This window comes from Vicugna pacos, chromosome 2 (genome assembly GCF_048564905.1).
Source record: "Vicugna pacos chromosome 2, VicPac4, whole genome shotgun sequence".
In the NCBI taxonomy this organism is placed as follows: Eukaryota; Metazoa; Chordata; class Mammalia; order Artiodactyla; family Camelidae; genus Vicugna; species Vicugna pacos.
The window spans coordinates 79575263-79601370 of NC_132988.1; the positions used below are offsets into that span (position 1 = coordinate 79575263).

Consider the following 26108-nt stretch of genomic DNA (forward strand, 5'->3'; position numbering starts at 1 on the left):
GCTGTTAGATTTTTTTTTCACTTTGACATCTCCCACTTCCCTCAAATTCTAATGAAAAAATTGGATTGTCAATACCTCAAAATAATAAACCATTGGGAACTGTGATTCAGTGATTAGGACAAGATTTATATACTTAAAGTGCCCAGTAATTTTCCAGAGCCTATAAAGCAAGGCTGATGATGTTCAACCCACAGGATTAATCGACAAAAAAAGAAGCAGTCCTTATAGGAAATCATTAAGCACCTCAGGGCTTGCACTTGAAGGAGAAAACCTGAGTCCACTGTAGACAAATGACTGTCTCAGCCAAACTTACCTACTTGCATAACATTTTCTTTGAAGTGATTGAATAAAAAGCTGGCCCCATAGAGAGCCGTGAAATGATAATGCAATTGATAGCATACCTGATTTTTCCTGGGTTGGATTATCCCACTTGCTTCAGCTTTGCTCTCCCCACTCTGCCCACTGTACACAAAAGCTCCCTTTCCTTGCTGTCATCGCTCCCCCATCCTCTACGTATGATAATCCCATTCATTTTCAGGTTTAGGTGGAAAGCCTCTTTTCTTTGTTCCTGGGGACAGTGTTTTGAAATAAAGCTTTACTAATGAAAAATGACAAATCTGCATATTAGCAACAGCTTACACATTTTTTTTAACAAGAAAGGTTTGAATCCAGATAAATATCGGCTCTCTGTAGTCATATATCATGTACAGTGCAATCACATTCATTTTACAAAGGAGCTAGGTTCCAAGGCCACACAAAAGGTGACAGTGGGATGTGAACAGAATGACTCTTGAAAGTCACATGAACGCTCACAAATTGCAGTGTTTTACCAGCTCTGCTGGTTTTATATTTCTCTCCTAGCAACAGAACAGATCACTGTTCTTTGACTGAACGTTTGGAGTGGTTTGTTTGTGCTGAGTGGCCGTGTAGTGTGAAATCGTGTATATGCTGAAGCTCTGGGGTCACATGTACCCAGTGAGATACTCTCCCCATCAGAGTTGAGTGAAATAACACTGGCTGTAAAAATGCACCTCCCGGTCCCACACGTGTGGGAGCATATGTTCCTTGAGTGTGATGGAGACGTTGTGGTGGAACTGCTTATGCTATTTAAGTTGTTCTCTCTCCTCCTCTTTCTTGCTGGCTCTCTCCTCCTTTGCCTGTCGCTTGTGTTTGCTGAACATTGTAGCATCTGGAGGTGTATCTGGGTTCCTCAGGAAGAAGAACTGTGGTTAATTAATAATGTCTGTCATTAGCTTAAGAGTAGCAGTACAATTGCCATGTATCTGTCGTTTCTCTCAGTCCCATCAACGGTAAAGCATTTGCTTTGATTTGATTTTTGTTTCTAACTCAGGTTGTCAGCATCGGGCGTTCCAGTGGTTCTCCTTTTTTACTAATCCCTCAGATACTGATGTGGGGGTAGGGGACACATCTAAATATGTATTAAAATACTTTTCTCCCTGTTGAACTAAAACCTCCTTAAAAGGGAGCAGATTCTGTCTACAAAGTATGAGGCAGTAAACATACAACAAAACCAAAGTAAATATTTGAAGTTTTAAAAAATGGTCCATCCCATTAAGTCATTTTGATTTCTTACCAAATGAATATGGAACTTTTGAAGCTTAAAATATACAATATAGATTGACATTCCTGATCCATCCCAACAGGTACATATTTTCCCATTATTGTCTGCTCTCTGATGTTTTGAATGATTTAATTTCAGATAAATAAAGGAAAAGGATCTTTAGTGTTTCTTCAGGAAAATAACTACACATTTACAAAGTTATTACCATTAACTTCCCCTCCAGGTATGCTCTTCTGGTGACTATTTTAAACTTTGTGTTCATGACTATTGTACATTATTTAGTTCCCCTGTTTTCTTCAAACTTAAACTCTTCAGTTCTAAGAAGAAATGTTTCTTTAATTTTAACTCGAGTTACAGTTAAGAGTAGCATTCAGTGAGACAAATGGGAGTTCTCTTTGCTCAATGGTTCCTGAAGTTCGGTTTAGCTTTAAGTCACTAAAAACTTAAAGGGTTATATTTAGATGGGAGAATTTGCACTGAAGTCCTTGCATTGGTGTCTAATAACATCAACTGGTTTAGGAGTTTTGCACTCCATGGGACACTTGAGGCCTCTGCGATCAATTCTATTAGGCTCCAAAGACTGACCAATGTGTTTGTTTATTCACTGATTCTTTCATTCACTTACATTTTTTAAAACAAACTTTTGAGTATTTAGTATACGCTAGTTAGTATGGGCAGTTCACGGAACCCATATCCTCAGGGAGTTGTGGAGTAGAAGACTGAGCAGTAACGAACATATGGCCAAATGTGATAAAGGCTATGAGCGACATGAGAATTCGTGGAAGGGGAACATCCAGATTAGGGGTGGCAGTGGCCTCAGTGAAGCCTTTGTCCAAGAGCTGAAGGATGAATGGAAGTTAACCATGAAGTCCAGGTAGTGAGAACAATTGTGTGTGAAAACCCAGGACCTTTTCAAGGTATTTTAAGAAATTCGATTGCTTCCTGGAAACAGATTCGAGCTCTTGGAATTTATCTTGGAGCTCAAACAATTTCCACTAGAGCCACTGCAATGTCGGACCTAGAGTGCTGATTCCCTCATAGGTATCACACTTCGATTCATCATTCAAGTGGTGAGGTGGTGTGGGAAAGAGTGAGGGAAGGAAAGTGAACTGTTTCTCACTCATCAGTTTTCTTTAGTTAGCAGTTACTTAACAAACAGGCTAGAGATTGGATTCTTTAAATGTTTTCTTACGGGTATTTTGTAGATGTATTGTCTTAGTCTGCTCTGGCTGCCATAACAAAAGGCTGGGTAGTTTAAAACAATAGAAATTTACTTTCTCTTGGTTCTGGAGGCTGGAAGTTTGAAATCAAGGTACCAGCACGGCCTTTCACTTGTGCTTGCTGAACATTGTCGCTGTGTAGGTAAATTCAAACACATCACAACTCTATGGCATATGGCATTCTATTTATAGATTTTTAGTTTATATACATGTTTATATATTCTTCGTTGAAATGAAGTCACACATATAAATACCTATGTATCTATCTAGATACATACCTATCTAGAAAATTCTATTAGGAATATGCATTTCATCTCTCATTGCACCATGTTAATACTTGCACCATGTGTTCCGAGCCCATCTGGTTGCAGAAAAAGAACCATATGCGTAGATATGCAGACCAGTTTCTACCCCTGGAAAATAATTTAAAGATACGAGCCCATCAAATGATGGGATCTTTTGAAGCCCCAGCATGGTACAGTAGCAATCATTAAAGTTGCGAAGATGCAAGTTAACTTAATTCTGTTTTTGTTTTAATTTAGAGTAACCATTTATTTGTTATTGTTGTCATTGTTATGTTGCTTTGCTAAACACTTAGGTTGATGGTTCTATTAGAATCTCAGGTACTACCCAGCTGCCATGGCCTGACCACAGGGAAAATACCTTCCCAGTGTTGATTCAGTTAAATCATTCTCTGAGAATCTGAGTGAGTAAACTATTCTTTCCTTCATGTTAAGCCAGAATTGATTAGATGTATTTCCTACCAAGGCTAAAAGGTGTAAGTTTTGAAAGTTGTATTTCTTTGGAAAGGGCAGTTTCAGGTTCATTTAAGTTTGATGATTTTGACATTGTGTTTAAGAATATTTTTTATGCTAATTGAAGTCTCCATTTCAAAAGAAAACAAATCAAATTCTTAAAATAGATCATCTTCTTTAAGACATTAAATGCAATTCTAAAACTTTTCAAAGTATTCTTTGTAGAAATTCTATATGGTTGTTACCTAGCTTCATTCCTTGATTCAACAATTGTTCACTGAATACCAAGTAAGCACTTGTAAAGGCATTAGATATACTGCAGAAAGGAAAAGCAAGTCCTTGACCTGGTGAAGCTTAAGGGATCATGCAGGGGTGATCAGCAAATAAACAGCTAAGTGATAGCAACTTAGAGAAGTGTCAGGAAGACAGAGGACAGAGTTCAGTGATTGACAGGGAATAACAATAGGGGACCTAATTTGCTGGGTGGTTAGCAATGGTGGCTGGAGGAGGTAGGTTTTAGGCTGAGACTTAAAGGATGAGAAAAGGTCAGCCATGTAAAAGGCGTGAGGCAAAGCAGCCTAGGCAGAGAGCAGCAGTATCAAGACTCAAGGCATAAAGGAGCTTGGGTGTTTCCGGAACTGAAAGTAAGCTGGTGTGGTTACTTACATCAGAGCCTTTCAGTGTGTGTGCATGTGTTTGGAGTCAGGGGAAATAAAGAGGAGGTGGCATGAGATTAGATTAGACCAGTAAACAGGTGCCAGATGATTCAGAGCTTTATGTGCCATAAGACTCTAGATTTTAAAATAAGTACAGTGGGAACCAATCAAAATTTTAGGAGTAGAGAATCACTATTTGATTTAAAATTTAAAAAGCTTACTTTAGCTGTTTTGTGGAGAATGAGACATGTGTGAGCATGTGTCCCTGTATTTGTGTTTGTGGTTAAAAATGGAAGCAATGAGACCAGATGGAGGACTGTTAGAATCATCTGGTCAAAGACAATGGTAGCTTGGATCACAAGGTGACAATGGAGATGGTAGCGATTGAATAGATTCGAAATAATTTTTGGAGGTATAATCTTCTGAATTTGCAGATAAATTTAATATTCAGGATGAGGAAGAATCAGGCATCAAAGATGATCACTTTTCTTTTTCTTTTTTAATTTATTTTTTCCCAACTGGGTATATCATGATAGCATTTAAGATCAGGTTTTGGGCAAGATTGGGTTTCAGAGGGAGATCAAGTTCACTGTTAGATATTTAGCACCAAACCTATTGCAAAATTTATTAATTCATCAAACATTGATTGAGCTTTACTGTATGCCAGATATTGTACTAAGTATTGAGGATATCTGCTCTCCTTATGCTTACTGAATTACAGAGATGGTAGATGTCAGAGTGTTAGAAGGGACCATAGTTGGAAATGATCCAGTCCAACATCTTCATTTTAAAGATGAAGGGCAGAATTTGAAGCATTTGATTTTTGCAGACATATTGACTCCTCTATAAAAATTATGGCTGTTTTACTAAAACTTAATTTTACTCATCCAACAATAATTGTGGTATTATTTTCCCTTAGGGATGTGATACAATCTGTTTTCATTTCTGTTTTAATGAATTGTTACAATTAGTACTATTAAAATACTTTCTGATGCATTCTGAAGTCATGAAAATATGGGCATTATAGCCAGTTCAGTGGCTGATGCTGCCACTGGTTTCATCAGACTTACAAACAACATATACAAGAAGAATCATAAACCATGTTCTAATGTGCATACATTCTTTTTATGAAGGCATTAATAGTAGACAAAAGTGGAATTGGGCACTTGTATTTTTTATATTATTGATGGTAAGTTGCTAATTACCTTGAAGCATTTTAGAGGGGATTTTTCAAACTTAATAGAAAGCATGAATATGAGAGGAAAGAAAAAAAAGGCCCCCAATGAAAGAATTTGTTGTGCAATGAATCCTAGATTTGTGTGTGTGTGTGTGTGTGTGCATATGGGTGTGCGTGCTGGAATGTTTAAGGTCTCATTCAACTTTGTAATTTAAGATACTTAGTTAAAGAATAAATAGGTAATGATGAAATAGCAATTTGTGTAGATGTGAACAATTTAAATACCGGGAAACCAAAAACGATTATTAAGAGTGGTCTAAACAAGCATACTTATTATCTAAATTATGTTACAGCATTTATTGTTCATTTAGGGTGAGGTTTACTTGGCTCTTCATATTGGGTCAAGTGTTGTGAAAGAAAGAGATGAAAGTCCCTGCCCTCAGGGCATAACAAACTTGACATAACAGGCATGATCCAGTCTGCTCACACACAGGCACGCACAGGATGGGAAACTGTTTCCTGCAGTGAGCGGTGATGGCCATGGGGATGCCCTATGGAGCAAAGGAAGTTTCAAGATGTTTTGTAGAGATGAGGCCCTGCTCATTAGAAGGCTGTTTCAGGGTGAGAAAGGAAAAAGTGGATATTGAATGAAACAGATGGCAGTTGGGCGACCTAAGTGAAACTTAAAAGTCGTTTGAAGAGCTGAAGATAAAAGCAAGGATGGGGCTAGCTTGGAATGCATGCCAATGGAATAGGCAAAACTGCTGAAAAGATGGTTGAAATGATGAAAATAAGAACGGATGTTCTGCTTCATCCTGCAACTAGAATGGCACGACTAGATTCAAAGAAACCAGAGACCCCGTCACGGAAGGCTTGACCCTCACCTAAGCACAAGAAATGTAAATAGCCAAGGGCTGAGAATTGAAACTACAAGGAATTCTAAGTAGGAATGTGTACATACAAATTAATTGAAAAAATTAGTGGTGGAAATAAAGACTAGACAGAAAGACAGCTTGTTTTCTGGAATCAAGCAGAAAAAGCAGACGCTTTGGGCATGAGTATGCTGGAATAGGAGTATTCTGTTTTATTAATTAGTCTGTATCCATATATCGTGAGAGACATCAGGGTGAGGGTGCAGTTTTCAGTTTCTGAAAAAGTGCTTAGGAATGGACACTAGTTAAGAATGTTAAGAAGCCTCTGGGACAGTAAAATGGCTTCTACTCTTTTTTATTTTCAATTCAAGCATTGTCAATTTATAATATTGTGTTGATTTCTGGTGTACAGCATAGTGATTCAGTCGTACACATACATATTCCTTTTCATTATAGACTGTTATAAGATATTGACTATAATTCCTTATGCTATACAGTAGGACTTTGTTGTTTATCTATCTTATATATAGTAATTAGTATCTGCAAATTCCAAACTCCCAATTTACCCCCCCACCCCCTGGATTGTCTTTTGTTCTTAACCACATGTCTTTGGCTCTCCCAGAAAACCACCTCCTCTGTTCTTACTGTGGCAGTTTAGCCTCTCACCTGTTGGTTAATATTTCCTCTATGATGGACTCATTTTCTTACTCTGTATAGTGTGTATAATCTTATACTTCTTCACACACAACTTTGAAATTGTCTTCATCATGCAGTTGACTGCAGTACCCCACTCACTCCTGAAGTTTGAAGGAAACTCACTGACTAAGCAGAGTTTTTTTGTTTTTTTCCTAAACTTTTTCAGCTGCACTAATTTTTGACCAAAGAAACTCTTAAGGGGATACTTTGGAGAAAGGAGGGCAGATACATCTTGAGAAGTTTACACATATGTAAAACAAATGTCTTCCATTGAGGTTTTTTAAATAGTCCCTTTAAACTTTAACATGTGTCAGGCTAGTGTTTGCTCGAATAATCCCAGGCCTGCACAAGCAGGCTCCAGTCAGTGCATACCAGACGCAGAGGCCCATTTTCATGAGAGTTATGTTTTTGTTGGTGGTTTTAGTTTGTCTTCAATAATTGCTTCTTGCGTTGTTGGTACAGTGGTGGGCGTAGCTGCCTTCCCCAAATGGCTTCTTAATATATTACCTCTAGAACTTTCCCATTCTTTAGTTCTTCTTAGGAAAAAAGGGATATTATCACACAGCTGACTAGCTCATTTAAGGAAGACACAAGGAACTCTGTCCAAGTTTCCTCCAAGAACAATGTTGTCAGTTTTGTGGTTTGCTTCTAGAAATTTGGTATGTGAGTTGATATACATTTTTCACTTCTCCTCCAGCCTTTTTTTTTTTTAAGGGGCAGGGGTGATTTAAGAGGGAATTGAATAAACAGAGCGCCTTATTTTTGTTGTTGTTTGTTTGTTTGTTTGCTAAATAGGGAAGTCTATCAGCTTGATAATGGAGGAGAACAATGACTCCATGGAGAGCCTCCAGCAAGGCCAAGGGCGGAGCAGTGCCACGAAGTGTGGGTGGCTGAGGAAGCAGGGGGGCTTTGTCAAGACTTGGCATACCCGCTGGTTCGTGCTCAAGGGAGATCAGCTCTATTATTTCAAAGACGAAGATGAAACCAAGCCCTTGGTAAGTAGGAGAAAATAAAAATCACTGTGGGGCTAAGCAGTCTAAGAAGTAGAGAGGTTTGCTAGAAACTGATGGAGGCTAAGGTCAACCCAATCAGTTCATTGGCATCTTTCATGCTTTTTCTCATTGTTTACTCTGGTTCAAGATGATGAATTTGCCAGTTGAGGCCAAGAGGCAAATTATACTTGATGAATATTAACTTTGACTTTTACTAAACTGGAACAGAATGCCTGACTCCTTCAGGGAAATTTCATGAAAAAATATGAATGGACACCTGCTAGAAGATATATATTGTAGCCGTATCATCTTTCCTTTTCTCAGAAGTAAGTTGAAAGCACAGATTTGAAGGAAAACTGTAAATGCAACCTTTCGTAATTTCTGAGATACCTTCAGTATCAGTTCTCTGGGGGCTTCCCTCCACCTTAACTCACATGAAGTATGGTTGTGGTGCTAAACCAGGCAACGTTGATAACATCCAACCAGAATATACAGTGTACTTCTCTGGGAATAGTTTCTGTGCTTCTTTGTGGTTCTTTAGTGATCTTTTATTTGCTTGTTTACTTATCATTTTCTCAGCCACAAATCTCTGGGTTGCAATTAGAGAGAAGAAAATCTCCATCATTCCCTGTAGCTGCAACAAGCTTTCTTAGCTGTGAGCATTGCTTATCAATTGATAAAAAGAGATGAGGACTAAGGAATCATCTCTGGGGTTTTCCTTCATCTACATCCATAAAATTGTGTGAATAAGAGAAAAAATGTTTTAGATTAGTTTACATAAACATCTCTGCCAGTATGTTCTTAAGGTTATTTCCCTTGTATTAAAGTTCAAGAACTTAATTAGGAATTTGGATCAGGGCTTACTTTAGTATTTTAAATTCCTCAGACATTATAATTCAGCCAAGTTCTCATTAATTTTATGTAACTGAATTACATAAAAATAACAATGAAATTACATACTACAAACCCCACTCATTTTTTGAAATTGCTTTTTTTTTAGCATATTTTTACCAGGGCCAAGCATCAGACTAAAAATTTGTAATATATAGTTTATCTTATGGAATACTTACAATAATCCTGTGAGGTAGGGTTATCCTCATTTATGTATGAAGAGATCAAGGTTTAGATGTAATTCATCTTAGCCAAAGTTAGACAGTGTTGCCATATTTTGTCTCTAGTTAAGTCCAAGTTCATATGGCCTCGGCCAAAGATCTCATAAATAAATTAAGAAGACTATCCCATAATGATATCATGACAGTTACAATGCATTTCCATTCCTTTTATTGCAGTCCTCATAGCAAACCAGTGGGGAATATGGGGGTTATCGTTACAGATGAAAAAATTGTGGCTGAGTGATAAGAACCAACGTGACCATGATCATATAGGGTGCAGAGGCAAAGCAGTAGGTCTTTGTTTCTTATCTCATACTCTAGGGTTCTTTTCTCCTTGCATCTTGTTTTGTACTATGTGCTACTCACGGTAAGGTATTATCTTGAGTGTAAAATCATTTTTACCAAACCCAGGTTAATGTGAAAAAAAATGCACAACTTGGGGGATGGAGTATGGAAACTTTGATATGGAAGAACACATTGAATACCATAGGAGATGTATGAATAAGATTCAATGTTTTGTCCTGTGGACTCTTGTTCTGAGATGGTTTGGGTGAACTGGGTTGTTAACAAGAATAGGTTCAAATTAAATGATTAATTAGGTCTCATCTGGAACCTAAACAAAGGTTTAGGGGACCAAACAGAGGCTTCAAGAGTGAGTGAATGGAGAATTGAAGGCAGACTAAACAAGTGTTCTGATTCTTTGGTGAACTCAGCAAACCTTCTAGTAATAAGGATAGAATACAATGGATCAAGCTCGCACTCAGTGTTTCTAAAATTTGAGAACTTGCAGGTATCAGAGAATATGCACATGAACCCTAGTTTGAGGAACTCTGCCCTAAAGTGTTCAAAGAGGATATTATCATACTACCTTGGCTACGGTCCTCTGTGGAATTTCTCAGAAGATCTATGCAGTCACAGATAAGTATTCAGTGCAATGCAGTTATTAGATAAAAAGTTGGAAATATAAAAAAGAAAATGCAAAAAAACTTCTGATTAATTCAAATCAAAATCTGCCTCAAAGTGAAAATTAATTCACAGTATTTCTAAGATAAGTAGTATTTTGATATTAGTATGTTACTAGTATTTGTAGACTTATAACTGAAATTAACAAAATAGAGTTACATTGACAAGAAAATACAAACCAAACATAGACTATCATCATTCCCCCCCAACAGGTTCTTGATTTTCTTCCTACTTATTAGTTGCTAAAGATTTGCTATTAATAAAGCAGTAATAATCTGAGATAAATAACTTTGAATTATTAATCTTTTTTTGGATCATCTTTCATGACAGTACAAGCACAAGGAATTTTGACATTGTACTTTTAAATTTTAATCTTTTACACTGAAGTTTAGATGTGTATACCCAGAATCAGATTAAAACTAAGCAATTTCTATATCAGAGGGCACTTAGTAATTTGAAAGGACAGTATATTTGCTCATGAATGGATTAATTTCTTACTTTAAAGTGAATTCTTTAAGTGAGCATAGTTGCCTGACAAATTGTTAAGTGTTAAAGCACATTTTTAGATGAATTTGTGAATGAGCCAATTAAAGACATCTATAGCAAGTGAGGTTGGGCCAGGACTAGGTGCTGTGAGGAGTATTGACTATTGTTAGATTTATATATCAAAATCATATCCCTGTATTTAAAACAATGAAATTTAAATCACATTAAATAAATCCTGTAGTGATATATGATAAAATAACTCTAAAGAATTCAATGAAGAATAATTGAACATCTTGAAAAATGTTAAAACAAGAAAAAATTTAGTTGTTATAAATTGTGTTACAACAAAAACTATAGTTAAATAGGGTGTGCGTGTGTGTGTGTGTGTGTGTGTGTGTATATCAGCCAACGGATATTGTTAGAGAGTGGCAGACGACAAACTAGAAATCAGATTTCCTTGCTCCTGATTCAGTGTCCCTTCAGCTTAGCCTTTTGCCTGCTCATAAATCCTCAACTTTTCTTTAGATTTACTTTCAGTCTGAAATACTTCTTTGTTGTTTACTTTCAAAATTGGCACTTCCAAGGGTAAAGATGCCCTTGACCTTCATATATTTTCATGAGGACTATTTCAATAACACTGGAGGAAACATCTCTAATGAAATAAAAAAAAAATCACTCATTTAAGCATTCCTAACCAGCTGAAAATGTTCAATAAACTTAACTTGGATTGTTTTTCCTCTCTCTTAACAGTATTTCTAAAAAGAAAGTATTAAAACCTTTGAAATGTATGTCCTTCTTGTCCTAGAAAAAAGGCTCCCTATTTTAGTTAAACTTTCTCTGAGTTTCTCAACTTAATAAAGAGAGTCAAACATCATTGTTATCCTTGTTACTTAAAACTGCACATCTGTTGAGGGAAACATAGAAGCAAAATTATAATTGTGATAGGCTTGTAAGCACAGAATGCTCAGAAAACACAGATACAATGAGTGCCAAGGAGTGAGTGATGACTGGTTAGAGGAGTTGAGGAGGGCTGTGCAAAGCAAGAGGTGACCCATACCTGGGGTGTTGAAGGTTGGTGAGAGTTTTCCAGGTATGTAAACTGGGGAAAGGAATTCAGAGCAGAGGAAAGACATGGATGTCATTGAATAGACATCTATAGGCAGCTCCTTTTTGTGAGAGTGGCAAAATGCCAAGAAATGCGGCTCAAGAGATAGGTGGGGCCACAACAAAAATGGGTGTGTATGTTGCCCAGAGAGACTGGATTCTCTGGTAGGCAATGGGAAGCTCTTCCCGAAACACTTGTGCTACTCAAGATGCAAAACTGCTACGCTGTTAGAAAGAAACCATGGTGGTTGTTTCCAAATGTCTTAGTCTACCGCGGCTGCCATAATAAAATACCACAGACTGAGGGACTTAAACAACAGAAATTTATTTTCTCAGAGTTCTGAAGCTAGAGTCCAAGATCAAGTTGCTGCCAGGGTTGGTTTCTGGTGAAGCCTCACTTCCTGGATTGCAGTCAACTGCCTTCCCTCTGTGTCCTCCCATGGCCTTTGCTTAGAGAGTGAGACAGCCCTGGTGTCTCTTCCTCTTATAAGGACATGAGTCCTGTCACATTAGCCTTACCATTATGACCACATTTAACCTTAATTATTTCCTTAAAGGTCCCAAACACAGTCACGTGGGGGGTTGGGGCTTTAATGTGAATTTGGGGTGGGGGCACAATTCAGTCCATAACACTTATATGTTGAAAACCTATGTCAATATATATAATTTTCTCAGTTAATTTTTTTCCCTTTCATACCATCAATTTTCATATCTACAAGAACAGAATATATCTAATTATATGTATCTAATTATATCTATATATATTTAATTACTTGAACCTAATATTGATGTTTCATGTTCTTATTCAAATTGTACCTTGTCTTCCTAATATTCCACAATCTGCATAAGTTTGAGAACTTAAAAAGTCTCCAAACTGCCACTTTTCTTGTATTTTCTTCTTGAACAAAAGGCAAAAGTGCCTCCAGGTTCTCCTTTCTCCCGGGACAGTACCTGATTTGTAAATGAGACTTTCCAGCCTGTAGCCAGGGTTCCCCTGGCAATATATTGGAGGTCTACCTCCAAATATAACTGTTTTTTATTTAAAACACATCAAACTAAAATCTTTAGTATTTTATATTTAAAAAACGAAACTTCAATTTATCTATGCCAAAACTCTCTCCAGAAACTATTTTCTACAGTGTTTGCAATTATATGGATACAGATTTTATTCAAAACAGGTTTTTAAAAAAAAGTTGATTTTGGTTGTTTCTGAAGAAACAGAGACATGACATATGTAGTCAATTTTTGAACATACTGTAATACATACATAATTTCTGTTCCTCATAGGCCACTGCTATAAATGTTTTATAGTATTTTTCAGTTTTTATTTAATATTTTTTCTATTTTTAATATTTAAAATGAAGTCCTATTTACATATAGAAAAAGTTTAAAAATCATACTGTACAGAAGAATTTATCTTAAAAAAATCTTCCATCCACCCTGCATAGCCCTTGGACTTTTAAACAGCTACGAAAAAGGGTTTAAAACATATTTAAACTGAATTTGTGACAATATCTGTTTGACCATTTTTCATTAATAATCATGACAAATGACTGTGGCCTTCATTATAGATATGGTAACACGAGAGAAACAGCTGAGTCATATATAATGTGTGGTTATTACAGTTATCCTAACAATAAGGCAGTTACATAGATTTTGTTAAATGAATCCAATCATAATTTCCTAGTGTTTTTTTTTTTTTGGAGCTGTCTGTTTTACTACCATCATGCAGTATATTATTACTTAAATAATAGCCACATCTCAAGTTTGGCCGTAATAGTGAATGTCTCTGACATACCCTGAATACTAGAATTTGACAGTGGAAAGCATCGATTTTCAGAAGCCAGTCTGGGACTCCTGATAAAATGACTAAAATCCAAACAGGCACTAACCCAATTAATCTAGTCTAGACTTTGTACAACAGATATTGATCCAGTTGTATGGGGAGGGTTTTTTTCTGGACATGATGAAGATGACATTCTATTAGATCTCCGCAGATTTTCTTAACTTAGGGATTAAAGTGATTTTGAGTGAATTATAACCTGAGGCCTAACCTCTGAATGTGTGAGAATTGATTACTGATTTGAGAGTAAGCTCTAATTATATATATTTAATGAAACCCATGAATTAATGAAATCTAGAAACTTCTAAGGCAACTGCTGTTCTCTGTTAAAATGTAAGAGCCAGAAGCAGCCAAACCCCGATGATGTGTGTAAAATAATACTAGAAACCTCGAAACTTGGATTTCAGCCTCAAATCTATAACTGACTTTCTATGTAGCATCTAAGTCTCCTGGCATTTAAAACATAAGAAGGTACTGTGTGTCATCATACATTTTTAGAAACTCTTAGGTCTTTCCTAAAAATTACATCAAAAGAGAGTGTTATTAATATAAAATATTCTGTTGTTGGTTGAACAGTTTTGTTATTGATTACAGAAGTCATCTAGCCATGGCATTTATTTATTTCATTGCGGTTAAAAACATAGGCTTTTGAGTCATGTTGTTTGAGTTGAATTTGATTCATCCACCACATAATTATGATACATTAGATAGTGAATAATAAGGTGGGTCAAGCTTCAATTTACTAATTTGTATAATGAGGTAATAGTAGGACTTATCTCATAACATTGTTAAGAGGTTTAAATGAGATTATTTATGTAAAGAATCTTAGAAAGCAGCAGCATATAGCAAGCATAAAATAAATGTTAGCTATTTTTATAATATTAGCTTGACAAAAAGATTTATTTCTTGAGGATGTTCATACTAATCTTTCATTCATTTGGGTCTTTTCAACGTATTTATAGATATCTAATGTGCCTATAGTTATGTTAGACTCCAAGAAACATAAAGATGATGTAACTGGATGCTATAAAAACAAATGCCCCCTGTCCCTCAAAATGAGGATTTAAAAAGAAGCTTGTTTCTTTCTCAGGTGGAAGTCCAAAATGATTCTAGGTAAGTGAGGAGGTCTGCTTCAAACAACTGTTTAAGAACTTAAGCTTCTAGTGATTTTGCAATTTTAACTTTCATCTTTGCAGTTCATCATGGGGCCATTTCCTTCCCAGTTGTCTAGAAGGCAGTATAAAATAGAGTACTGCATAGAAGGATGAGATGGACCAGGTGTGGTGGTGGCTCTTTTCACTTCTCATCCTATTCCAGTAGAGGGAACTGATTCCTGTGATCAGACCTAACTGCAAAGGAGGCTGGGTGCGTAAGGTAGCTTTATCCTGGGAGAAAAGGAGAACATGTGTATGGAAAAAGGGTTAGCAGTCTCTACAGGTGATCAAATAATACTAAGCATCCATGAAGATAGTGTTAAAAGTTCCAGTGGCTGCTATAGGCAATTGCAGTTACTGTACAATGTAAAAAGTATTTAAATAAGGAAAATACAGAGAACCATGAAGAAGCCACAGGAGGGGCACCTATAACCACTTCCAAGGTTCAGGAAGAGTTTTTTCAAAAGAATACATTCTTAACCTGAGAATTGTAGGAGAATATAACTTATTACAAGTTGTTGGGGTGGTATAGGTGGCAGAATCAAAGGTGGGGGCCATGGTCCTTTGATAGATTGTTGGGGAACTGACAACGGTTAAGGATTTCAGCGCCTAAGAAAGAAGACAAGCAGTGATGAGAGATGAACTTGGAGAAGTAAGCACAGACAAGTATGGTACAAGTCCAGTAAGCAGTGTTAAGGGTTATAGATTTTATCCTGAGACCTTACATTTCCCCTTGCTTTTATGTGCCTATTTATTGGATTGAGAAGTAAATAGTGAAAATAGGGCTTATTCTATGTGTCAGTCACTGTAAAGGAATCCAAAATGCTCACCTATCCAAAAAGGCTGCCTCTGACAGTCCTGCCACTCTGCCTCGTGTTCCTATCAGCCATTATTTTGCATTATGACATTATCTCTGGAAAAATGATTGAAAAGCAACTATAGCACGGATAAACACTTGGCCTTCTAATATCCATTATTACCTAACCATGAATTAGGGGCATGCCCGTCAGGTCACTTTTGACCACAGGAGAGAAAATCCATTGCTGCTGGAGAGAATACTTGGGCAGGAGAGCAGCAAGGATGTCTTGGCTGAAGGGATGGATGGCATGGTGGCCAGAGGGATCCCACTGTGAGGGAAGATTTCATCATCATAATCTTCTCTAGAACTGAATTTGTCCGATGTGGGCATTTCTCTGGAGAGTGGAGCCCCTTTGTTTTGCATACGGCTTCTAGGGTCAGGCTGCCTATGCTCAGTCTAGACGCCATCAGTAGGTACAGGCCTGGAGTTTACTTGGGTAAGTTACACATCCGGAAAATGTGAGTAGTAATAATAATACCTATCTCATAAGTAGTTGTTAGCATGCATGAAATGATGTTTCTAGAATACCTATACAGTACCTGGCCACATAGTAAGCACTTAGTGAATATCAACTGTTGGTGTTACTATCATCATCATCATCAACATCATCATCATTTTTAATGTCTTTTACCATCAGAATACCCTGACACAATAGTTTAGAAGTCAAGACCTTTAATATATACCTTATTAATTGCATAACAAAGGGAATAATAGATGATCAGCCTGTGTAAGTAATGCTAACATCAGAGCAGAAGATAACTTGTTTTCACTTGTGATCTATGTTGTCAATTCACTGAATTCATATGGAAATATTCTCAAAAAAAAAAAAACCAAAACAATGCTTAGCTTTGTAGTAAGTTTTTTATCTTTGTTTAAATTCCTTTTTGGGCTCCTTCAGAGCTCATCAAAATGATTATGATGACAGCCATGGAGGTTTGAAGGATTTTCTTTGCAAAGCTGGACCACCCCAGAGAGAGGCAGTCTTAGTTTTCTGGTCTCATGCACAGCACTTATTCCTCAACAGCAATTTGGAGAGAGAACTACTGGAGTTAAATCCCTTGAGTTCTGCTTCTCACATTTACTCATATTGACTGAAGGCTTTTGCATGTAGTGCAATTCAATAAACCGAACCAGATAACCCATATGCTATCTTGTTAGCATAAAATTAGGTCTATTTCCATTATCTCAACTAATGGAGAAGAGAATTTGGGAAATTTTTTTTAATCAATGGTTGAAAATATAGTTTGAACATTTATATTTTATGAAATATTTGACAGATACCTGCTATTTATTTTCTTTCATGTTTCTTTCGGGCACTCAATCTTTCTGTCCCTTCTTCTTTACTTCCTTCTGCATAAATCCAGATGCTCTCTGTTTTCTAGTGCTATTACCATATGTTCATTCATTCAGTGACTATTTATCTGTTGTAAACTACGTAAATTACAATTTACGAAACATCTTGATCACTTTTTTGTGTACAAGGAAGCTACCTTAGATGCATGAATTATTATTCTCACTTTCCGAATTTTGCCTTCTTTCCCTTAGCATAATATTTTCAAGGTTTATCCATGTTGTAGAGTGTATTAGTACTTTGTTTCCTTTTATGGTTGAATAATATTTCATTTTATTGATATTTCACATTATATGTGTATATATAATATATCCATTCTTCAGTTGATGGACATTTGGATTGTTTCCACTTTGGGGCTTTTATGAATAATGCTGTAGTAAACCTTTGAGTACAAGTTTTTGCATAGACATATGTTTTCATTTCCCTTGGTTGTATACTTAGAAATGGAATTGGTAAACATACAGTAACTCTGTGTTTAACCTTTTGAGGAAATGTGCCAGCCATTTTTAATTATTAAATTCCAGTCTAACTTAAAACTCAAGCCTCACACTTGGTTAAAATCTCATTTATTTCCCTCCACACCCCATCTTGATACTTCCCAGTCTTGACGGGGTACTTCACGCAGGGAGGGAGCACAGGTGTGCTTTTTCTCCCCCTCTGTCTCCTCATCACTGTGTGTGTGTGTGTGTGCGTGTGCGCGCGTGTGTGTGTGTGTGCGCACGTGCGTGTTTGAGAGGGCCATGGACTGGATACTCTCTCCTTCTCTGTGAGGTCTCTGGACTGGCAGAGGGGAAGAGGAGAGCAAGGGCAAATGCATCTCTGCCTAAGAGCCTATCGCTGCAAGGAGACTACAAGGCCATCTTGGTAGCTCCTGTTTCTCTGGCTAACTTATGGCTATTAATTACCAATTCGACTGCCTAGGATGTTGGAGGTAGGGCATATCTTGTCCTCTTTTTTGTCACTTTTCAGCACTCAGAATGGGCAGTACACCCACATTTTCTTGCTACTAGGAGCTCATTACCAGGCCCCTGTCTTCCCTGGTTAAACTTGAACTCCTGGAAATCCATGCATGGTCACCATGGCAAATGTGGCACTGCAGGCTTCTCCACACTGCTGTAGAATTTTCTCTGTCCAGCGGTCCTTTTGTCCATCACTCAGGACTATGTGAGGAGCAGCCTAAGCACGTGACAAACTGAGGAGCGAGCTGCTCAGCTCCCTAGCTGCTAGTGATTTTCCTGGAGTTCTTTCTCCCTTTGGAGGGGGTTTTGGCTTTCCCCCAGTCTTCTTTCTCTAGGCAGGAAAGAGAGGACTGGTGCTGGCTACAGTGGTAATATCTGATGGCATTGGCTTCTATTCTTTTTTCTCTTAGGACTGGAAGGCACTTAACATCTCTTTATTTCTGGTTTAGATTCCAGAAGTCAGTTTGGGACAATAGGATAATTTCTACTCAACACCCTAGTATAAAAACTTATATCATACTTTTATGCTTTTTCAATTACAACTTATAAATCAAATGCACATACTTTTTTTTCTCCCAGATAAGACTACCGTTTTCTCATTAATAATTCTAGAGATTATCAAAATTCTTCGTATGTCTGATTTCCTGTGATATTACCTTGAAACGATATTCTGTTCCACTTATGAGCCAGGTCCTCACCATATGTACAAATACGACTTAATATTTTAAAATATTTAAGTACTAAAGACATATCGTAAGTACTATGTATATTTTAACTATGCTAAATTATTTTTTTGTTTTTTAACTCATTTTTCCTGTTTGTGTCATAGTCATAGAAGAGACTAACAGAATCAGTTCAATGTATTAGCAGAACAGAACCCTCAGCTCATTTTTGTGAACCTGGATTCCTACTTAAATATATTTTTCCTGGTATGGAATCACAATTGCTTAAATAATGTGTCATCCCTCACTGAAGTTTAAAAAAAATTAGTTTAGGTAAGTAGATGCTCATCTTCCACTGGGCCTACCTTGTGGTCAATCTTGAGAAACTGTTAGATGGATGACTAAAATAAAGAACCAAATCTGTAGATGTGAGCCTACTGACCTAGACGTGGGTTGAATATGCAATAGTCCTGGCCTTGCTTGCAGTGGGCACTGATTATTTGAATAAACCAACATAACACTAACTTAGCCGTATTACTTAACATTCAAAACCTTCTCCAGAGAAAGCCGGAAACATCAAAAGTAAGAATCTAATACATTTTGGGGCAGCTTTTCAGTGTGAAATAACCTGTTTTGAACCTTTTCCTAGTTGTTTTTAATTTTCTTTTAATGACTAGACATAATACTTACATTTTTCTCTAGATTTTAAAGAGAAAATTGGCATCCTGTCAGTGTTGGTTTTTATAATACACCTTGTGATGCAGAAGCCAGGGGTTCCTCTCCTGGGTTCTGGACTTCATTCTTCCATGAATGAAGGGTGGCACTTTGTGTTCATCGGTTCTCCCAGTACCTCCACTGTTAAAGGAAAAGATGAAACTGATGGTTTCAGATTTGCTCTTGATCTCGGATTTCTAGAAGCTTTGCCTAGCCCCACAGATGCTGCAGCTTTCTCAACATCAAACTCTCACGATTCTTCCTGTGCGCTAATGCTTTTAGTTATTTCCCTTATCATTACGTTTACCTATAACATGTGCATTGCAATATCCACAGATATTTTGGAAATGGGGCATTTTACATTTTGAGCATCCTAGGGGAAAATGAGCAGTAATTCCATTTTCAAACCAGGCAAAGATTTCATAAATGCTCCAAGTGTTCTATGTAAGTTTTTATTTTGAATATTTATGCAAAAATCTTTGGTGAAGACAGTTTTAGTCATTATCACAGTGACACAATTGCTTATCTAAAATATTTACTGTTTTCAAAACTTCCTGTTTAAAGTGTCATCATTTCACATGCAATTGTGATAAAAAGGCAATGTTTATTTAAAATGTTTCTCTTTTTTGACTCTTAAAAAAGGCTTGAGAATATTTTAAAGATGCAACAATGATTTTGCTTCCTCTGCAGCCCTTTCCTTCCAAAATTACGAGATGCAAAGCTCATGAAATAGAAAACTTGGCTGAGTTTTTTAAACATGCATAAATCATTCATCTGGCTGTTGTTTACTACTTGAGATTCTATCAGTGAATTCCTTTTTCAAAGCAGAGACTGCGACATTCTTTGTGTCACTGTCCACAACATTTACAGTGGGGTCCGTTAAGTATCAGGTGTTAATTTTCAAATCTTGTAACATAGCATAGTATTACTAGGGGGGAAATAAACTCTCAAAATATTTACAGATCTCAGGTAATAGTCTGAATTGAAAGTTTCAAGATATTTTAATTATGGCATTTTGGATCACATAATTTGCTTTGATCATAGAAATAATTATTGGTGGAAGCAATATCTGTTGCCTTTCCAGATTTACACATCTCTGGTCAGCTGCTTGAACAGAAACTGCCTTTTGGTATCTCACCTGTTCTCTCCTCTTCTATCCTGAATTGGGAAGTAGGCGTCAGGGGATGCTATCCTTGAGGACTTTTATTTTGTGGCATTCCACATAGTTGATACTTTTCTATCCTTTCTGTTTTGATGTCTGTCTGAACATTTAAAATTTTTCTCTTGTGAATTGTATTAGCACTTTCACTGAATTCTCAGAAACTAATATAATAATAAGCTTTCTTATTTTAGAGTGTAACTGACTCAAGCCACGCCTCAATTTCTAATGTTTTATTAGAGTGGCAATTAAAAATAGTTTCAGCTGATAAATGTTGGAGATACATTTTGAGAGGTAATCCCTCACTCTACCGTGGCTTTTCAGGGAGCTGAAAGGGAGTGAGTGTTTGTTGTGAACTCTTCTGTGCCATGTTCTCTGCTCAGTGCTCTATTTGCATTACTATCTCATTAATTCTCATAGCAACACTATCTGCAGAGGTTTTAATCTGTGGGGAAACTAAGCTTCTTGAAGGTTAAAATAATCTATGTTCCAAAGATAACAAATGGCAAAACCAGGCAGCCCTGATGAAGAACCCATCATTCGAAATAATGATGACAATTTAGAGGCAACCTAGAGTTCTAGGAATTACGTTAATAACTCATAGTTTTTTCTGAGCGGCCCTAGGCTAGGGGGTGTTGGCTTTCTGTAGATGATACTTGGCAGATTGGGAGGTATGCGCAGAGTATGTACCCAGAATGGCATACAGAGTCTGCTCACACCCATTTGCCTACATCTAATACACAGTTCTGCAGTCACTCCTGAAGTGAATCATTGTTGGCTCTGTAGGCATTTGCAGGTGGTCCCCACTTTTAGCTGATTCACATGGCACCACTCTGATTCATTAACACCACCTAATTCAAACCTGAGGTTTATTTTTGGCTGTCTTTACTAACCTATACAATGAAGAGGATTCATGGACAAAAGCAGATGTGATGCTTTCTGTTTCTGACACAAGACAACAGTGATACATTGCAGTGGCTGATGACTATCCACTAAATTTCTGTTCATAAAATGGAAATGGCTAACCAAGAAATGTCCCATGGACTGTCTTTTTAGACATGTGACAGGGAACTGAGGAAAACAGGTACTAGCCTATCAAAACCACCTTCTGCCACTCACTTTCGGGGATTCCTATGGAAACAAATCTGGAGTGTACTTCTGGTGGCTGAAGTCCTAAAGAGGATCCTGAGAGCATCCTCGGTAAAGCTATTCTTTTAAATCGTGTAGCCGTTTTAGGGTTATGACTTTAGAAGCTGAAAGGCTTATAAGACTCAAACACCTGCTGAGAGGATGTTGTTGGAGAATAGATTGGGGCATTTCTTTCAAGGAAAAAATAATTTTTATAATTTCAAGGAATTGAGAAGTGAAGGATATTCACCTTCCCTTTGTTCTCCTTAATTTGTTCCCAAGGAAAGAAGTTCTGCTTTGGTAGGTCACGACTGAGGGCATTTTCACTGGCCATTGTGCTAGTAATGGGTTAAAAAGTCCAGTTTGGAGCATGTGCAGACATTAATCCCCACCGCCCTGTAGTTCCCCAGGGACTAATAGCTAAAGGAGAAAAGAGCCAATTATCTCTTTACACTTTGCATCTAGTTATTTCTTGCCCCAACATATAGACCTGATCCTGATGCCTCATTGGAGGAACAGTTTCTGACTCCCTGAATCTCTCTGAGTTTCTAAGTCTCTTTTTGTGGCTCTGCACCTCCCTATGCTGCTTCCCTATTACCTTTCTCCATTCTGTCTTCTCAGGGCTTGGTTCTGGGGGCTCTTGCCCTCTCTAGGAAGGTCACAGTGGATGGCTCCTTGCTTTGGGAAATTATCTTGCTCTCTTTCTTTCTCTGTTTCTCTCTACCTCCCTTTCTTTCATTCTCACTCTCATTCTGTTCACTCTTTTGCTGAGTGAGGCATTACATCCCAGTGGAGTGATAAGAACTGAGACTTGGATTTGGGCTTTGGGATAGTAACAGAGAAGGTAAGACACTGCAATTCAAGGCTTCTTATACTCCCCTTGCATAGAGAAGGACTCTGCTTTTGTCAGTATTATCTTACCAGAGATCAATCTTTGCAGGAGCTTTGGGCCAAAGCCTCACCAGTAATAAAGCGTTTTGGGTCTTGCTGTACAGCCTTTGTGTCAGTCTCATGGTGACAGTTGATTGGTTGAATGAAAGATTTCTACCTTCTCTGTGAAATGCTATCAGAATAACATTTTAGTGGTATGCCAATGCACATATCTCAAATAAAATGGAGCTTGGATATTTACTGTTCTACCATTTTATAGAAGAGGAAACTGAAGATTGGAGAAGAGTACAATTTTGTATGTGGATGTTCTCACGCTCAATAAAGTTGAGAATTGTTTAGATTTGCATAGCTCATGTTTTTGAGCAGAGCTTCAAATATAGGTCTTCTGCTGTAAACACTGGAACCAGAGAAGAGATTCTAATCCAGGATGTGCCTGCTTCTTAAAATGGGGGATTGATGAATTCTCTATCAGAATTTTGGAAGTATTTATAGTAATTTAAAAAAAAGTCTGTGTTATTATTTAATAAAAGACTGTTTCATATTTTCAATAGCTATGTTTTGTTTATAATCACTTTGGCCCCAAGTCGTATTCCTTAATAGACCCAGCAAAAGAACAGGGGTGCATTTAATACAGAAAATGTTTCATTCCCTTAAAGTGAAGGCCAAATGATGTCACCTTTCGATACTGTCTGAACAAAGCTTTCTCAGTCATTAGGACAGAGGTAAGTGGTAGGCAAGTTGAGGCATCACATGTTGCCTGTGCCAGAGTAAACAGAACCTTATTCATGCTGTAAGTGATAATTAATTTTTTTAAAAAACCATCTAGTATATCACATTAAGAATTTATAATTTATGATTATCATTATAATAAATTATAATGAGGGGGACAGCTGTTTAACATGCAGCAGTAATATTGTAAAGTGCTGTGAAGGAAATGACTAGATACCTAGACAGACAATAAAGCAGTGGTAGAGAGGCGTGGGGATGCTGAAGAATGAAGAAAACTCAGTCATGCAAGAAAAGGGAAGAACATTCTGGGCCAAGGGAGTAGCATGCTCAGGGAAAACAGGCTTGTGTCTTGGTGACTTCATTAGCAAGGAGTTTCTGACTGTCCCTGACTTTTTGTTGGAAATGGGTTCGGCACAATCAGCAGGCAAGGCTGCTCTTCTCCACCAGCCCGTCCCTTAGTGGTGTGCATGCACATGATCAGACTCTCTACCAAAGTCTCTCTTTGCTTTTTATTCTATAAGGATGATGCTTTCTGCTTGCTAAATGCCTTGTGCTGCCCTTTAATGTAGTAGCTTTTGTTTGGTAAGAGAAAGTCAAATCATGTATCATTTCACTCTACCCTTCCCTGATTCTCTTCATTCTCTGCCTAGCCTGGAGCATGGGGGTGGAAATTAGTAGCTACTTCCTGTAATTTCCCACAGAGTTCTGTGAATATCTATAGGATAGCTCTAGTCATATAGAATTGCTTTTAACTCTCCTGACCCCTTGAGTCCTAAAGACCTTCTCACAAAGCACAGTGTCTGGCAACACAGTATGTACTCAATTAACATTTATTGACTAAAGAAGTATCATAAACTCATGTTCAACATGAACATCTAACTCTTTGAAGTGCAGTCATAAAAAATCACCATGGAGGAGTACACATTTTTCAAAGTGAAAACACTCTACTTTTACTTACACCTGAGATTGTTTTTAAGTCAGTAATTGGGGGCTAAAATAAACTAATTCTTTATTTTCTTCCTAAGGTTACAAAAACGTTTGCCTTATATTTTATAGTCAATGAAAACTTTCTAACCTACATGGGAGGGGGTACAAAGGCAGTGATTGCTGAAGTCTTTGTATCCTGGATACTTAACCTTTCTCTCTGACCCATAAGGTTTCTAATTTAAAGTTAAACTCATTTAAAATGGAGAAGCGTGAGGCATGCTGTCGCCTCTCTGAAGGCCATCAGGTGATGTCCTTAGAGGTAAATCACCTGCAAGGTGAAGCTTGCAGGGGAAGACAACTTTGTGAAAGAAATTGCACTGGGCCTCAGAGCCATTAGTTTCTGATGGATAGAGATTCTGTAAACTCTGTAAACTCTGTAAACCACCTCCTCTTATCTCTGTTTGGTGAAGATTCTGCGGGCATTTGCATGGAGGTGAATTACATTTGAATACAAATGGACTGGGATCTAGCAGGGATCACAGGACCTGGATTTATTCCTAACTCTGCCACTGAAAACCTGAACAATTAATGAATCTGAGGCTCCTTTGCTCCTTAAAAAACAAACAAACAAATAAACAAACAAACAAAACCCAGAAGAGGATTTCTAATATTTTTTAGCTTGAAATTTTGATAATTCTTTAAATATACCTTTTATTAACATTCCATGAATTTCGTTAACCTTGTGTTGCAAGAAAAAAGCCAGAGGACAGGACATTGTAGTACTTGTAAGCTTGACTAGGGAAAAAAAGTTTTTTTTTTTATATTTAATATTTGAACAAGTTCTCTTTATCATGTAATTATGATAATGGCCAGTTTGGGGGCATGTCTGAAAACTTACTAGATAATGAATCTGGTTCCCATTAACATTCTACACCTACGGCTAATCCATTAGCTAGAGATTTATACACTTTCATTTCCTTTGGTTCCCAATATCAAGCTATTCTCATCTCTGATCCTCTCATTTGAGCCTAATAATTCCTCTTGGAATGTAGTGAGAGCCATATCTTCCACTAGTGCATCAAGTTTGTTAGGGTGGGGACTGGCTATGCTTCAAGGAAGCCAACTCATCAGATTTTCTTTATCAAGTTTATTACAAAGGAAGTTCATTTTTTACAACTCAAGTAAAGGATACTGTGTGCATTTTGAGAGAAATTTTACATTTTGTGTTTTTTGTGCCTTTTTTAGTTTGAGACATCCACCATCAAAATACTTTGATAAACATGTACAGTGCATACTAATCCTGCATGTTAAAGAATGCTTTTAAAGTAGATTCAAAAATTTAAAAAAAAAAAATAGAATGTAGATTTTCATTTTACAAACATTTTCCTCTTAATTATAAGTCCAGAAGTTAAATTTAATGTTTTTCAAGGTCATTTTTGCAAATTTCCACAGCATGCCATATTTTTGTACCAGTTACCATAATATGTTTTTTGCATGTTTATTTTGATTATTCCCTTTATAAGAAGGGAAAGAGAATTCCCTCTGAAAGCAGTGCTTAATATGTGAATGCCAGATAGTGGATTGGTAGCACAAAGATGCTAATATTTAGAAAATGACTTTTTAATGTAAATGAGATTTTAATTTGTTTCGGATGGGAAAATTTTCTTTCTTCCTCCCTCCCTTCTTATTTCTCTCCCTTTCTTCCTTCCTTCTTGCCTTTTCTTTAATTAAAATAAGCAATCATTGAGTACCTGCTACCTGCCATATTTGCCCTCCAGAAGAAAATTCTTTATAGTAGAAATTTTACTGCTAGAAACTCCCCACAACTTTTATCAAAATTCTTAGTGTATTTAAAGTAGACCTATGGATATGTTTAAAATTTAACATACATGCTCTCACTTTTTTTTCAATGAATTTGCAACAGTTCTTTAAATATGTATGGGAAAAAGTTAAAAAGTAGTCAAATAGAAACAAATGTCACTGATCTTAGTTTTCACATTTGTAAAATCAAAGGGCTCACTGAAATGGTTCATAGTGCCCTTCCCTGGCCCACCAGTAACCTGTGGGGTCTGCAGTCATAACTGATTTGCTAGCGCTGTTGGGGGACTGGTAACCAC

General features: G+C 37.1%; 1 protein-coding gene across 3 annotated transcripts in view; it reads left to right on the forward strand.

Annotated features, from left to right (window-relative positions):
- Positions 1 to 26108, forward strand: part of ARHGAP24 (Rho GTPase activating protein 24) — a 701416-nt gene that overhangs the window by 342279 nt on the left and 333029 nt on the right. For all 3 annotated transcript variants that reach the window (XM_072942779.1, XM_072942787.1, XM_006198186.3), the window contains one exon: positions 7754 to 7953. In XM_072942779.1, coding sequence (XP_072798880.1) covers positions 7754 to 7953 — 200 coding nt within the window. The remainder of the gene's footprint in view (positions 1 to 7753; positions 7954 to 26108) is intronic.